We start from the raw sequence: 15,913 nt of genomic DNA on the forward strand, positions 1-15,913 counted from the left end.
TTAATAAAATATCTTTATCTTACCATCTTCGTCTGTTCTTATATGCAGACTTAGAGCATGCTGTTCAGAAGATCCTTTATCAGTGGCTGGTGTGATTTTCAGAATGTAATCAGTATATTTCTCCAGATTGTCAAATATTATGCTTGTGTTGTAAGTAAGGAAAGACAAAATCCTTCTGGTTCCTAGTTGCATTAAACTTAGAGAAATGTGAAAGAAGACTAAGCCGTTTGGCTGGGATGGTGGAAGCCAGCTTACATTCACAGAAGATGAGGAAATGTTTTGATAGACAAGATTTTCAACAAAACCTTCTGGGACTATGAGAGATAATAAACAAAAAATTAAATGCATGGATTACAGTAATGAAACATCCAAACTCAAACCAGAACTAACTCTTCAAATTATGATTAGTCTGAAAATATCACATGTCACTTGTTATATTTTTACAACTTTAAAAAATAAGTTATGTTTCAATATAAAAAATAAAATACTTTGGAGTCATATATGAATAATCATTTATGTTAAATTTGTTTAAGAAAAGTTTCTTAATGATGGTTTAAGACAATATTTTTATTGCTTGTGAACTACATTCTTAGTATTACAAAGTAAAGACTCAGATCAAAATGCCTTCCTTGCAAAGAAAAATATTGCAGCTTTGAAAACCACACTGTTTTGTTTGGGATTTATTACTTTGCCATCATAACAGTAAAATAATTTTCAAGTTAGAGAATATTTAATAAATGTAAGCACTGATATACACTGAGCATTAAAAAAGTAATTAACTTACTATCCTGATCTGTATACACGTCTATTTTTTCACTGGTTTTGTTTCCATCTCCGAAAGCTGTGCTTGCAGTTAACCATAAAATATAATGGCTGTATTTTGCCAAGTCATCCAGAACTACAAACGGGGGCATACTGACGTTGCTGTCATTACCATAAGCTGTGAAATTCTAAAGGAGAAAAAAAAAGGATAATGTTGCCATTGAAAATGTTATTTATTTATTGATTTCTCTTTCTAGTTCCCCATTTAGCTATCACCACCACCACCAGATATGATTTACCATAGTGTTCAAGAGACATAAAGCTACATTTTGACTCCTATTGTTACTCCTTGTAATTACACAGAGCATATAATTGACTCCTCCTGTTGTTTGTAGTTGTTGAATGGCAATTTGCAGATTAAATCTGTAATATTGAATGTGTTTATCCATGTTGCATCAAGAAAATGACAAAAAAGTACCATCCACTAATTGCTCAAATGATCACACATGTTACTGCCTTGCCTTATCATCACGAAGAAAACCAAGGGACTTCTCTCACTTTATTCTATTTTTATGAGAGCAGATTTTGAATTTAAAACTTCCAGCAGAAATCTCACTGCACCACTTGATAAACTGTTCCTTTTGTTAGTTGTGCCTTCCAGTAAAAACATGCCATTATCTCTAATGCAAATGTTTATACCTGGTGTACCATGTTAAACTGAAGACATCAACAGAAATGTTTTCCTTGTTTAGTTATTGCTAATGAAAGGATTGCACCAGAATCTAATTCCACTTTCCTTTGAACGATATTAAAAAATCACTAAAACTCTGACTGTATCGGCAAGTTAGTGCTTTAGATCAGCCTCTCTAAGGAAGATATTCCTGTTTAGAATCAACCCTTTTGGAAAATTAAAAGAAAAATTATATCAGATTATTTACATAAGGTCAACTATACTACATAACTAATGTGTTGAGTCAACCACCTCATTATGCAAACCTAGTTTAGATGATCCAACACAATTTGGTTCATGATTTGAAAATTGTTGAGAGGTTATGCAGCCCATGAGCATATTCACCTCCAGCACTGGTTAGGAAGTCAAAGTTTTGCTCCTGATTCAGAGAGCCAGTATCCTCTGTGGCAGCCACATTGCCCCATTGAGCAGATGGCATGGGCAGCACTCCTCAGGACCAAACTCCTAATTTTTCTACATAGCATTCTACATTCCCAGGGGAAGCTGCATTTTGTCCAACCCCGTGATGAATTGACTAGTACACATTCCAGTTATTTGGCCTGCTTCCTGTTTTTGGTGTTCATCTTATCACCCCACCTCTTTAAAATCAAAGCTATCTTTCAATTAAACTCATTTCTAAAACAGAGAGGCTGTAAGAGAAGACTTATTAAAGCAGGAAAAATGCAACAGTAATGTCTGAGTATTTAAACTCAGAAACACCACATAAGAATAGAGGTATGCAAAAACAGCATACTAAAAAATGGGTTGTATTTCTCAGGAGGAAAATTCCTACTGAAGAAATCACTGCAATATGCTCTACCACACAGTTGAGTCAATACTGTGCAAACTGTATCCAATGCTGATGTCTGTCATCAATGAGCATCAATTTATATATCTAATGTAACACTTTGCTAATTTTTTGTACAGGCAAGATCATTTCATTTTTGCAGAGAACAACAAGTGACAATCTCAGAGAATTTTATGCTAGTATCTGAAGACCTAGTTTTGCGTACAGCCACTACTACTTAGATAATATAAATAAGTAAATGGTTTGTTTGGCAATGAAAATTTAAACCTTTGTTTTGAATGCAGAACATAAGCTGCATGAATTGGTGGTATGAATTTCTATATCCACTCTTATTAATTGACCTAACGTACCATGTTAGTTCTGTCTGAAAGATTAGGTTAAGTCAATATCAGCCAAAACAAAAAAACATTCCACCTTAATATGTGAATTTCTCAAAGTAATTTGAATCTCACTATCATAACTAACTGAAAAGGCTGTGAAGAGCTTTGCATTACACTTGCATAGGTTAAGATACAGGAAACAGACAATAGAATTCTAAGGTATTTAACTAAACTCTCTGATCCTTAAGCATAATATGACAGAAAATATCATCTAGCCCAGAAGAAGCATTCTAATACCATCCTGTTATTATAATTAGATTTTGTAATTAGAAATAATTAATAATTTATAATAACACTATCTAACAATCAGATTTTTTTTAATAAGACCTTACATAATTATCTGAGGTTTCAAGATAAAAATGTCAAGGGTACCACATCAAGTTTTGATTCTAGATTTAATGGGAGTTTATTGATATGAACAGCTGAAAATTCAACGCTTAGTTTAAAAAGCATACCTTTACAATTTAGCCAGCTGTCTGGCAGTTAAGGACTCCGTGAACCAACGTGAACATTATAACAACAGGGTTTTGTTGGTTCAACAAAAACTATTTTAAGAGAGAGTCCATTTACTATAAAGAGTCCAAGGAAAGGGGATTATCTCAAACTTCTGATATGACAAAATATTAGAAAAAAAAAAAAAACGGAGCACATAATTAGGAGTAACAGTGAGCAGGAAGAACTGGGTGGGTACAAACTGAGAAAAGACAAAACTTTTACTAATTGTACCCTGGGGATAGAACACTATAGGAAGTTTTACAATTAACTGTGGCTGCAGATGAAAGCAAACAGCTTAGGATCTTTGGCTACAGCTGAAGAAATTCTTCCTTCAGTCCCTTTCTTCATCCATACATGAAAGAAGTTTTGACATAGCAAAGTATCAGATTATTAAAAGCAGCTAAGTGTAAGCAATGCACACAGGCCATGAAAGTGTCAGCAGAAAGCAGTATATTCTTCAGGAAGCAGCAGATATTTCCAGTGGCATAAAGCTGTAATTAGTTGCACACAGAAAACACAGTGCTGCTGTTCTTCACTGTTAACCTTTTCCCTCTTTTCTGCTTTCTTCTTTAGGTTCATCATATTGCGCTCTTGTTTTGACTCAGAGGATCACATACTTGACTCTGGCAATCAGATGAGAGTGGTGACACTTTGTGGGCTAATCCAAGTCATCCTTCAAGGAGCATAATGCACACCGTTCCAGTAGCAACCTAAGTGAAGATGTTTCCTCTTTGTGTGCTGTACCATTCCGAGGCCACGTACTAAAAAAATTGCAGAGTATTTTTGGGAAGTTCTGCTATTTATCCCTATTGTGGTCATAGTAGTGACAGAAAATGTTTGATTGTTAATGTAGCATATTGTTTGCATCCCCTTTTCTGCATCCCAAGGGTAATCCAAATTGACTTTCACTCTGAACTGTATCTAGTCATGGCCGCTTCGGTATGCTCAAAGTACACATTGGATGATCAGGGGTCTGATGTTCAGTTGCTTAAAAGAGCTGTAAATTTTTTTCGTTAGTTTGATCCTGGTTCCCTTGGCAGAGTAGGACAGTTGTCATCTGTACTGAAATTCCTACACTGGGGATCTTTATCCAAGCATAAATTTGTAATTAGCACCTTTCCCACTTTCTTGTTAATCAAAGCACAAGAATGTAGAAATTGAATAAAAGAGTTTATTCAAGTCAAGGATATCTTTCATAGATCAGTATTTAGCTATGAGATGATTCCTTCCATAGATTTTTTTACTTCTTTCCTCAATAAGACTGAGAATGTGGGCAGTATGATTGCTTCAATCAACAGGCAAGGCATCATGGAGCAAAACTTGCAAAGCTGCTATTGCAAACAGTGAAAGTTCAAACTGTAGGAATCCAGCAGTGTCACAGAGAAGTGATGTGAAGAAGAGGTACAGTGTCATGTTCATCTGTGTATGAAGTGTTCTTTGTCAGCACACATGTTATATCTTTACTGCACTGGGACACAATAGCAAACATATATCAAAAAGTAGCATTTTCTCTAGACTTATGTAGCAGAAGATAAAAGATAAACATGAATTTGAACCTAGCCCTATGTATGTGATGGTCTCTTCTACGTGGCTATCAGTCATTCTTCCCTCTCTGACACTTTTTCTTTCACAACCTACCAGTGTCCTCACAGAAATAGCCCAGTCATCTACCAAAACCCTCAAATCTAATCTCCATCACTAAATATTTCCTTCTGCTGTTCTGGTTCTGATTCTTAGATCTGAGCGTCCCTGGCCTTCTGGCTGGGCAGCTGCAGTGTGACTTTTCATGTAAACCTATAAAGCAAAGAAACTATACATTTTTTTTCTGACCTATGAAGATATGTAACAAAAACTGGTTTTCCTGCAATTTTCTGCATAATGTCAAGGAGTAAACCACATTTTTTATCTCAGGTATTTTGCTGTGTTTGTGGGTTTTTTCCCCTAAAAAAAAATGTTTCACTCTGCAGCTACTAACTTCCTGATTTTATCATATTAACACTCTGTGTTTTATATTAATTAGGTTTTAGTATGCCTGACGAGTTTGTGTGATAAGGGAGACTGAGACAACAGAAGAACACACCAGTTTTCTTATGATTCTTGTAGCTACTTCAGATTATATCAGCATTAGTGTATGTTAATTCGCTTGATATTCTTCAGCAGGCGTGGTTTTTCCGGCATCTAGAAGATATGGTTTAAGACTTGTACCTCTGACGTTATGTCCTGACAAAGAGGCAGATTAAAGACTGGTAGAGATTGGCTGCCTACAACAGTACGTCTGAGAAGTTTGGGTTCCTTGAAATGTAAAAAGATTGTCTCCTTTTTCAATTGTCATGGATAATTTCTAAAACTGAAAATACAGTTTGGATAAACATACGCAGAATGGTGACCTCCATGTAGAGTGTTCCAACTAAGAATTATTTTGCTTTCCAAATATGTGCAATAAAAAACTTAGCAACAGACTTGCAAATGCATGGTTATACTTCTAAGTTCCATATAGTCATAAGCTGCATGTATGCATACACTTATGCAGCTCACAACTGTCTGTATCTGTCATATATATATATATGATCTATTTCTCTGTTGTAAAAAGAGTAATATAAAATATCTGACAGAAATGAGTTGCCTTTTTTCATCTGTTTGAAATCTGTCCTGCATCCACAGGAATTCCAAGGTATAGAATAGAACTGCATTGTAGAGATGGTAGTTGTCATGTGTAAACAGTGAACAGACAGGATGTGAAGTGCAGAAGAAGTTAAGGGAAGCAGAAGGATTAAGATTCAATCACGATTTGAGAGATTAATGGTCATATTCCATGGACAGTAAGAGACAGATGCAACAGCAGCTGGAATCTATCTTCTAGTGGCAGAGGCATAGGATAAAAAATCCAAGTTAAAAGGATGAAAAAGGTAGTTTCCACACATAGAAGCAGAGCTACTGTCAGCACCTTTCTGCCATCCACTACATAGTATGCCAGAGCAGTGGTAATTTCCACTGGTACCACCATCTTTTCCCTGGCCAACTACATCATACGATTATGAAACTGGACCCTCACTTTGCTGGGCCAACACTATTATTCTTCATCTTCCCTATCTTTCTACTTTATTTCCAGAGTCTGGGGACAATCCAGAGGGATTTTAGCTCTCAGTGTTTCACTTTCACCTTATTCATTCACCTCAGAGTTCCTTCCTAAAGGCAAAACTAGTCCAAGTCCATATACTCCTCTAAAATCTCCTAAGATTTCCAAGGATTAGGTAAATGCAGAGATTCTTCACAGGTTAGGGTAGTTCATGTAATGCGCTGATGTAAAGGTTTCTCCAAGGATTTTTTTAAAAAAATGTTGTTGCTACCTCAGTGTGCGCAAATAGAGTCTACCTTCTGAACCATACCCCTGATTTTAATCTAATCAGAATATGAATTCATGGTACAATCTTGCTTGTATATGAAACTATGCAAAGCCTGGCAACCACAGAGCTTCACAGAAGTTAGAGAAATGTAAACACCGAAGTATATCAGCAATTATTCAGTCACAGGTATTTGTAATATTTGTGAATATTTCTTCTAGTTATCCTCAAATACATGTATACCTCATCCTGGACACATCTTGAGCACAAAGTTATGCAGTAGAGAGCTTATTTTTCACACAGAAGTTTCCTAATTAAGTTATATTTTTTTTATTTTCTTCCATATGCGTAAAACTTGTGACCAAAAACCTGTAAAGGAAGCTTATTTCTCTTATTAACACAAAAACTATATATACAGTTAGTAAGCATGGGGCATAAATAAGAATGAAAGTAAACAGAACAAAAAATCCTACAAGGAAATGTGTGGATCACCAAAATATTATTTATAATATTTTCGCTTTTAAGCTTTAACTTAAAATCTCAATATCTTTGAGATATAGGAATCTCAATATCTTTGTTTCAATCTACTAAACAGTAATTTCCTTTTGACAATAAGAAAAATATGAAGTAAAACTGTGTTCCCTACTTTCATATTACCGTCTTATTTTTAAGACTGTAGAAACATGAATTAAAAAGTAAAACCAGAACTGTTACAGAAATTTATTCAAATTGATAATTAGACTAAAATAAATAAGGGTGTGATGTGATTGCAGTGGGTCTTGCGTCTATCCATTATATATGTTAAGTGTATATATGTGTTAAATGTATATATACATGTATATATAGTTTTGCATAATGAAATATTACACAAAAAGTATTAGCTTTAATGCTTAATTATATGAAAGCACAATGAAATATATATGATTACAAGATGTGCTTCTGTCTTTATAAGTTAAAAAAATTACATAACGATAAAAGATATATTAAAAAACATATATTGACAACTATAAAATTGAGTTAATCTTTACTGAATTATTAGAACATTTCATTGACTTCTACAAAAGAATAATATAAAAATAAGCTTACCTGTATGAATAGTCCTGAATTATTTTTGAAATAAACTGAGTAGTACAGTATATTTCCATTAGGTTTTTGGGGAGGAGACCAGAATAGCATTATTGATGTGGAAGTAAGGTTTCTGTATGCAACATCTTTCGGTGGATCACTTGGTGCTGGAAAAATTTTGAGTTTTAGCATACCTAAAGCTTTGTACCTCAAGGTTTTGTACATTTTAGAGCCTGAGAAACATCCACTATAGATTTGATAGCGTCCCAGGTCAAATTAAATGTCTTTCTGATTATGATATAAAACCTGCTTTTGGAAATGATGAAAAGAAAGTATATGTAAAAGAATTTTTAAAACACTTTTCCAGACACATTTGTATTTTGCTACATTTTTAAACAGATAGTGTTTTCTTATAGAATTTGTCCTGTACTTACTGCTCTGGATACACAGAAAATCTAATTTGCAGACATGGAAGTTGACCAAGCTACATCTCTGTACTCCAATTATAGATAACAGGCCTTACTAACTTAAACAAGGCTGACAGAAATTTAAGGCTGAATGAAAATAAAGGTTCATACTATATTTAAGCTTACCTCCTTCAGAAGTTCTGAATGTTATAGTATCACTTTTTATATTGCCATCTCCAAATCTTGTACTCGCTGTAAGGTAAGCACTATACTCATTGTTATATTCTAGGTCTGTGAACTCCAGTGATGTTTCTGTTACATTAACACTCCTTTCTGACATTTTATTCCTGAAGAAAAAGTGTTTTATTAAAAATATACACACACCATATCCATATGTATACAACTATAGCATTATGTTATAAAACTGAAAAATGCAATATGGTGGTAAATACAAGTATTTTAGGCTTTAAAAAGAGACTAGGATCACTTTTTGTCTTTTATGTTGAAAAGCTCACTTTTGTACTGTTGTATCACAATAGGGCTCATAATGTTGTTTTTTTAAAAAACACCCAAAACCTCCACAGAAATACATTTACAAATTACATCAACAAAGACAATGATTATATAGAATATTAAGGAGGAGCATTTCTCCTAGGAAATAACTCCTATGAAATTTTTATCTGGCACCCTTGGGAAGGACACAGTAGGGCATAACTAAACTGTCTCTCTGGACAGGAATAGCGAAATATAAAAAGATTATAGCAGGGAGCATGCCCTACTGTGACTCTGTGAAATTGGTCAGAAGGCTGAAGTTATAAATGGAATAATAGAAGATGATATGGAACAGGAATTAGCTGGTGCTGAGTTAATTCTGGTGGAATGTAGCAGGGGATCAGAATGGAACTCTAGTAAGGTCAAAACCCGCCTAGAAAGACTGCAAGATGTAACATTAATAAAACGCTGGTATTAGCATAGGTATGAAATGATTATCAGAAAGTAAAATAAGATACAAGAAATAACTAACTTGAGTTCAAAAATCTGCTATTCCTTGTAAAGTTAATGTAATCTTTTAAGAAAAAATAGGAGAACAAAAATCGCACTATCTAATATTCCATTCCTGTAAAGATTTCTGTATGAGTAGGTGCTCTCTGTCCCCAATAGAATTTCATGCAGGGATGATAATTTGGTAAGTAAAACCAAATATCTTGCTTTAGGAATCACTGTGGAGCTCTTCACAAATGAGAATGGGTTCTAATTCTAAAAAAAAAAAAAAAAAAAAAAAAAAAAAAAAAAAAAGGATTCAAAATTAATAGATGGGCCAATTTTCATCCTTTGTTAACTGAATGAATGTCCCATTAGCAAAGGTCACCACCAGATATATCTGAAATAAAAATAACTGCAACAAGAAAATGTGTGAGAATAAAAAAACCACAACAAATTCTTTCTAACCCTTTCAGATTTTGAGTGGAATTGAATGTCACTTAACATGGGAAATATTCTTGGTAACAGAGAAAGTTAAAATGTACATTTTTCCCAAACTTCTGACATTTTTAATAGTCAGTAAAAAGATACAAAAGGCTGCAGCTGCAGTTATCAAATTCTATACAATGACATTTTTTGCTGGATCTTTGCCCGGTATATTCATATGGAAATCTTATGGATTTATGGAAAAACATATCTGGTTATAATTCAAGTACGAAGAAAATCCACTGCTTAGTGCTGCAAACATTTCTACTCCAAGAAACTTCATTCTTACATCTTACTCACCAAAAAACATTTCAACAACCAGATACAGAAAGAGGAACAAAAGCTTGAGGTGTTTCAAGAGAAGATGATTTTCTACTTAGAAACAAATGAGATTGACATAAAAATAAGAAAACACTGATCAAAGTGAGTGCAGTCTTTGCAGACAATGAGAAAGTATGTAGCAGAATCAGCTAAGCCAAGAAATTTTACTGAAGAAAAAAAAAATGCAAGTAACAGAGGTTCTAAGAAATTGCATACTTTCACTTGGCAAAGACAGGTACCATATTTTCTTAAAAATCTTTACCTAAAAGTAGATCTATTCAATAATTATCTGACAGAAATTTTCTGAAAAGGATAATGCCGAAAAACAACAGCTATATATAAGTTTGTCAATTTTGTAAATAAGCCTTTAATACTCTAGAATTACAGTCTTAGGCGGTATGAGTTTGTAGGCTCAAGACACACAGGCTTTACTACCTGCTAGCACCCAAAACCACCTTGTCCTGTGACAAATACCATGAAATACAACACTGAAAAAATTCCAGATATTACTCTTTCTACTCTAGTAGTTGCACATACTTGTTCCGGATCAGCTAAAGAAAAGGTACCAAATTCTCTATGACTGTTACAGAATATTTAATAAGTGAAGGAACATTTATTTAACATCTGTAGTAACCTTCATCATTCTGCTTTATTGAGAAGCTCTGGGATCAACACTGCAGTTTGCCTTGTCAAATCTCACCCTGCAATGCATTTTAGGAAACTGTATAGACAATTCTGTTAAATACTTAAAATTCCTCTCCTTCCTCCACCCCTCCCTCCCCCTCAAGGAAGGAGTGAAGTTATGGCCTCTTTGAATGCAATGGGAGATTTTCTCCAATGTCCTTGCCTTAACATGATACCTAAAGCCTCTCTAATTTTAGATATGGCACAGTATGGACAAGTAAGAGAGAGTAAGGAGAATATGCAAGTAAGAGGGACAAGGCTTACTGCAAAAAGTCATATGGTTGCTTAATTAAAATATTTAGAAAGATGGATCAATTAAGAGGTTTTTTTAAAAATAATTCTTGCTAAATCCTTTGTCATAATAACAAAATCAGTAAGTTATAAGGGAATTTAAGAATGAAAAGTTGTATAAACTCAAGTCTTTGAAAACAGCTTGAATCAGAACCATAGCCCTTATCATGAAGTAACTCTTCTCTAGCTCAAGAATAGTCATTAATTTAGATAGGGTTTGTCATTAAAGAGCAACAGACAGTCCCAGTACAGTAGAAGTAACAAAAGAAGATAAATTTAACTTTTCTGGAAAGGAGAGCTCACTGCTGTTCAGTTTAGAAAAAAAACAACAAACAAACAAACAATAGGAACTGAGGCCAAACCCTACCTCCAAACTGCCAAGTAACAACAAAATAATAAATGTAAGCTCCATAGTAGTGTGCTTATAACAACTGTCGATTTCCATGTCTGGTTCACATCTTACAAAGCGCACTTTAGTATTTGCTTCCTGCACCTTAGTAGTGGCAATAACATGGTAAAGCATAAATGTAACATATCAAAAGTGATCAATAACAAAATATTTTCACTCCCAGTAGAAGTTACAGATAGATCTTTGCAGAGATGCCACATCACTGGACCAAATTATGTTATACATCAAATAGGACAGAAGCTGCAAGTTTTAAAGTGACAAAATTCCTTTTTAGAGGTGAAAAATATCACAGGAGGGATGATGGAAAAAAAATAGGAAAAAAAAAAGAGGAAAAATAAAACACAGCAAATTAATAATATCTGTTAAAAATACTCGTTTGCTATGAATGTAATAAATATGAAATATAACAGTGGACATAACTGATAGCACATACAAAGACTCTGAACATGGCTCTTACACACTTTCTGTAAAAGGAGGCAATATTTTTCTGTTTTAAGCCTATTTTAAATCTCCTTGACAATTCAGCGTGGGCTTGTGCCCTGCCTTACTGTAGGTCTAATCAGAATACAATGAAAACAGTCATCATGCTCTACTTTAAAATTGAATTCATTTACTTTAACATAACCTTTGGAAAAATGCTTGCAAAATATTTAATACCCCAATTTTCAGCTACTCTGAAAATACAAATGTCTAGTATTTTAAGTGCTGAATGAATATTCATTCTCAAAAACATGTAATCAACACATTGTGTAAGAAAAAACCCACATTCCTGATGGGTTACAGATTAATATTTATTCTCAGAACTACTTCCAGAAAATCTTACCAGACATAAACTGTGTAATAGAGGATAATTCCATTTGGCTCCAGTGGAGGTTTCCATGACAACTTCACAGTGACACCCAACAACTGTTTTACAGAAAGGGATTGTGGAGGAGAACTCGGAGCTATAGAATGAGAGAACAGGACACAACATCTTGTTAAACAGTTAAGATCAATGGGATATGCAACATCCTTAAATAGGTTTTTAATTATTTGTGATGAAAAGTGAACTTTGTACCACATTGGTACAGTATCCATCAGCTAATGTTAAGACACAGCTTCTTTTCCTTTTTCTGACAGATGATAAAGGAAGATTTTGCATGGTGGTGTTAGAACATCTGTTTCTGTGATTCAATGGAAAAAATACTTCATGAGAAAACAGAGCAATGGTTAGGTCACAGTGATTCCCTTACTGCCCAAGTATATTGCTGTAAATTTTTTCCCCATTCTAATAAAAGCAAGAGCTTTATAGTATGAACACATGCAAAATATAGCATAATAGTTCCCCTGAGGAAAAAGAGGTGCTGTAAAGAATTATAGAAAGCACTAAAAGGTGGAAGAATGGGTAAGCATGGCATTGAGAGACAATAAAATTGTGAGATACTAGGCAGCAGTAAAATTTATTCACTCCATCAAATAAGGACCACATTCATACATTTAACATATCACAGTGGCAAATGAAAAGATAGGCATTCATTGAGACCCTTAAAATTAATTTTAAGATGACCTCTACATGACACCATACCGCGACTGCGTGGGGAAACACTGTAAGTAAAAGAAAATGTTAGACCATGTTTAATTTCATTCTAAAGTCAGTATTAGTTTTGCTGAGGAAAATAAACCCATGTATGTATAAGTGATACTGCTTTGTATTAGCATGTTATTAAGAAATAAATATTTTTTCTTCATCCTGATTCACGGACCTATGTATCACTATGCAGTAATATTAGAATGGCTTTTGTTTTTCTCAAATTAAACCGAGGAGCATCATGCACTAAAAATTCAGGTCATATCTGTAGTCATGCATGAAAATGGAGAATATGAGCATAACTATTAGCAAATCTATGAAACATTTGGTCTGAACCTTGGAACACTGTGTTCCTGTGAATAAGGAACATGTGGTGTATTATAAATATTGTTGTTTTTCAGTTTTGTTCCCTCTTTCGCTATCTCGAAAATTGGCATAAAGGTTTTATAACTTTTAACATTTCAGAAAAAATGTTTTCTATTTTTCATGAACAAAAGGTTCAGTGTATTCAGCGAGTGTCTGTATTTACGAGATAAAAATGTTGACAGCTGTATTTAGTGTTTTATTTGTTATATTATCCTCAGTGACTGTATAAAAAAAGATCTGTCATACGGTGAATGTCATGTCTTTTTGGCATGTCTACTTCATTCTACAATTCTTTTTCAGAGGATTTTTTTTATTTTTGCTGAAGAATAGAAACTACATTCCTCCATATAAAAATACTCTATGAAAAAGATGGATTTATCCAAATTGGTTGTTTTCAATCTGCTCCAGCAATATAACTCTTGAGCAAATTTTTTTTTACTGATTCTATGAATGTAAGTCCATCAACATCTTGAAGATTTGCAATGATCCATTATCATCAATACCTGAATTGTAGGCAAATCAATGCTTCCTAAGACATGAAAAGAGACTTAATCTAGGAATGGCTGGTGGGATGTTTGTGTCAACGCCACTTTAGTATAGATTCCCAGAGACTTCCTCTTTAAACAATGGATAGAAACAGACACAGGCTCTTCCAAAATATATCACAGCACCTAATTTAAGATTTTTGCTTTGAATTTATTTTCATGAATCCCCCTGCAGAAACTATAGAGGTGACCAAGGACAACTTCCTATAACTGAATTGTGTACTGAAAGTACAAATATAATTCTAAGGTTCCTCTGCTGATTTGTGACCTACTGTACAAATTAGCATGTTAGCTACATGTAGCTACAAGTAGCAACAAATGTGTTCTCTCCTCAGCCTGCAGTGCAGAACACTGCTCAGTTTGGGAGTCCGATGCTACAGACTTTGAGCATTTTCATAATGTGAATAATTTGACATGTATCTATGTGTATCTGTACATGCATCTGTTTAGAAGAATACAAATATCTCCAAAGAAAAAAATCCACATAAATGCTCCTGGACCATTCAAGCTGTCTTTTTGTGATTTTCCCTTTCCTCAGCTCTCACATGTCTGAAAAACCAAACACAATATTTAATTCTACCGTGTGGTGTATTAGACTGTAATAATATAAGTATATTTAGATTCATCATATTCATAAGGTATTCATAAGACCAAATGTCCATGCACAGCAATTGTGCCATTTCACATAGCTTGTACTGGTAAATATATTGATAAACGGATGGAGAGAGAGAGAGAGACAGAGAGTGAGAGAAAGCATGTTCTTGTGTAGATAGACTGACACAGATAGCAATAGAGAGACATAACTGCCCAAAAAACATGCATAAAACTTAAACATAGCTGACATGAAGTGTAAGAGTAATTTAAGAATACAGGCAGACAATAATACATTGCAACTTCTGTTCTGACTTACCATCTTCATCAGTTAGTATGTGCAGAGGTGAACTACGAAGACCTTCCCCCATTCTGGTACTAGCAGACACTTCTACAGTATATTTGGTATATTTATTTAAATCTAAATAAAAAAGAATGATTCAATGAACCAACCATTCACTGAGACAAATCAGTTTTTTAATGAAGTATTTTTGAAGAGCTGAGTAGGCCTATCACTTACACTGACTTGTGTCATTAGAGATGGAAATAAGCATTAAGAAATTCTGAACATAAAGTATTTTGCAAAAGCAAGGGCAAAGTTCTATACCAGTTTATACTTCATATTCCTAGAATGCTTTTCATTTTGTCCTTGGTTGTACTCTGAAAATGAAGTGGTCAAGGTATTGAGCTCCCAGCATTAACTGCTGCATCATGCCTCAGCAATAGTGACAGAACTTAGAAAAAGAAGCAAAGGTGAGTAGAAGAGGAAGTTTTTTGTCCGGTATTTTTACCCAAATTAAACTCAGAAAGATACGTTGGTGACTTAAGGGATTACTTTGTTACAATCTCTTGTAACAAAGATATCTAATAAAGTTACTTGTACTTTAAACATCTAAAATAGAATGAGATGTGTATTAGACTCTACATCATCCATGGCCCATTTCACCACATTACACAATGGTTATTTCTCAGACAGGTAGCAAAAAACTTTATATAAGGACAAGAAGGATCATGTCCAACCAATGAACTAATTTATCTCCATCTATCTGTTGAACACTTCCCAGAACGATTTACAGTTGCCATAAGTTCCAGATCATTAAATGCTGACCTGTAATACGTAGTGTCAGAAGAGTAGTGTTTATAACTTTTTGCTCGGTCCCATTAGTCCTCTTAAGATATATTGTGTAGGTCTGTATAATTCCATTGGGAATGGATGGTGGAAAAAATGATAATTCAATTTCCATGGATGAGATGTTCCTATAGGTTATATTTTCTGGTGCAGAATCAGGAACTAGAAGGAAAAAAAAATTATATTCATAGAAGATTTCAGTTACTTTCATTGATCTGTGAAGAATTTCTATAAAGTGTTTAAAAGAAACATTGCAAACCTTTGGATTTGTATTATATTTTTTTGTATAAAATACATCTTAGAAGAGGTTGAATTGGAAGATCAAAAATGACAGACACCATAACAATAAGCTAATTTTAAAAAAGAATTCATAGAATCATAGAATCATAGAATAGATTGGGTTGGAAAAGACCTCCAAGATCATCAAGTCCAACCCCTGATCCAACTCCAATTACTATATCATGGCACTAAGGGCCACATCCAATCTCTGCTTGAAAACCTCCAGGGATGGTGAATCCACCACCTCTCTGGGTAGGCTGTTCCAATGCTTGATTA

The 15,913-nt window shown here is 34.1% G+C and overlaps 1 protein-coding gene across 1 annotated transcript in view; it reads right to left on the reverse strand.

Moving 5' to 3' along the window:
• PTPRQ (protein tyrosine phosphatase, receptor type Q) overlaps nt 1-15,913 on the reverse strand; it is a 103,894-nt gene that overhangs the window by 61,843 nt on the left and 26,138 nt on the right. The window contains exons 17-23 of the mRNA XM_027904819.1: nt 15,338-15,520; nt 14,549-14,650; nt 11,984-12,104; nt 8,175-8,335; nt 7,603-7,748; nt 785-950; nt 24-314 (exon numbers count right to left, since the gene is read on the reverse strand). Coding sequence (XP_027760620.1) covers nt 24-314; nt 785-950; nt 7,603-7,748; nt 8,175-8,335; nt 11,984-12,104; nt 14,549-14,650; nt 15,338-15,520 — 1,170 coding nt within the window. The remainder of the gene's footprint in view (nt 1-23; nt 315-784; nt 951-7,602; nt 7,749-8,174; nt 8,336-11,983; nt 12,105-14,548; nt 14,651-15,337; nt 15,521-15,913) is intronic.

Source organism: Empidonax traillii, unplaced genomic scaffold (genome assembly GCF_003031625.1).
Source record: "Empidonax traillii isolate 1590-97213 ecotype Southwest subspecies unplaced genomic scaffold, ASM303162v1 scaffold1095:size333308, whole genome shotgun sequence".
Classification (NCBI taxonomy): Eukaryota; Metazoa; Chordata; class Aves; order Passeriformes; family Tyrannidae; genus Empidonax; species Empidonax traillii.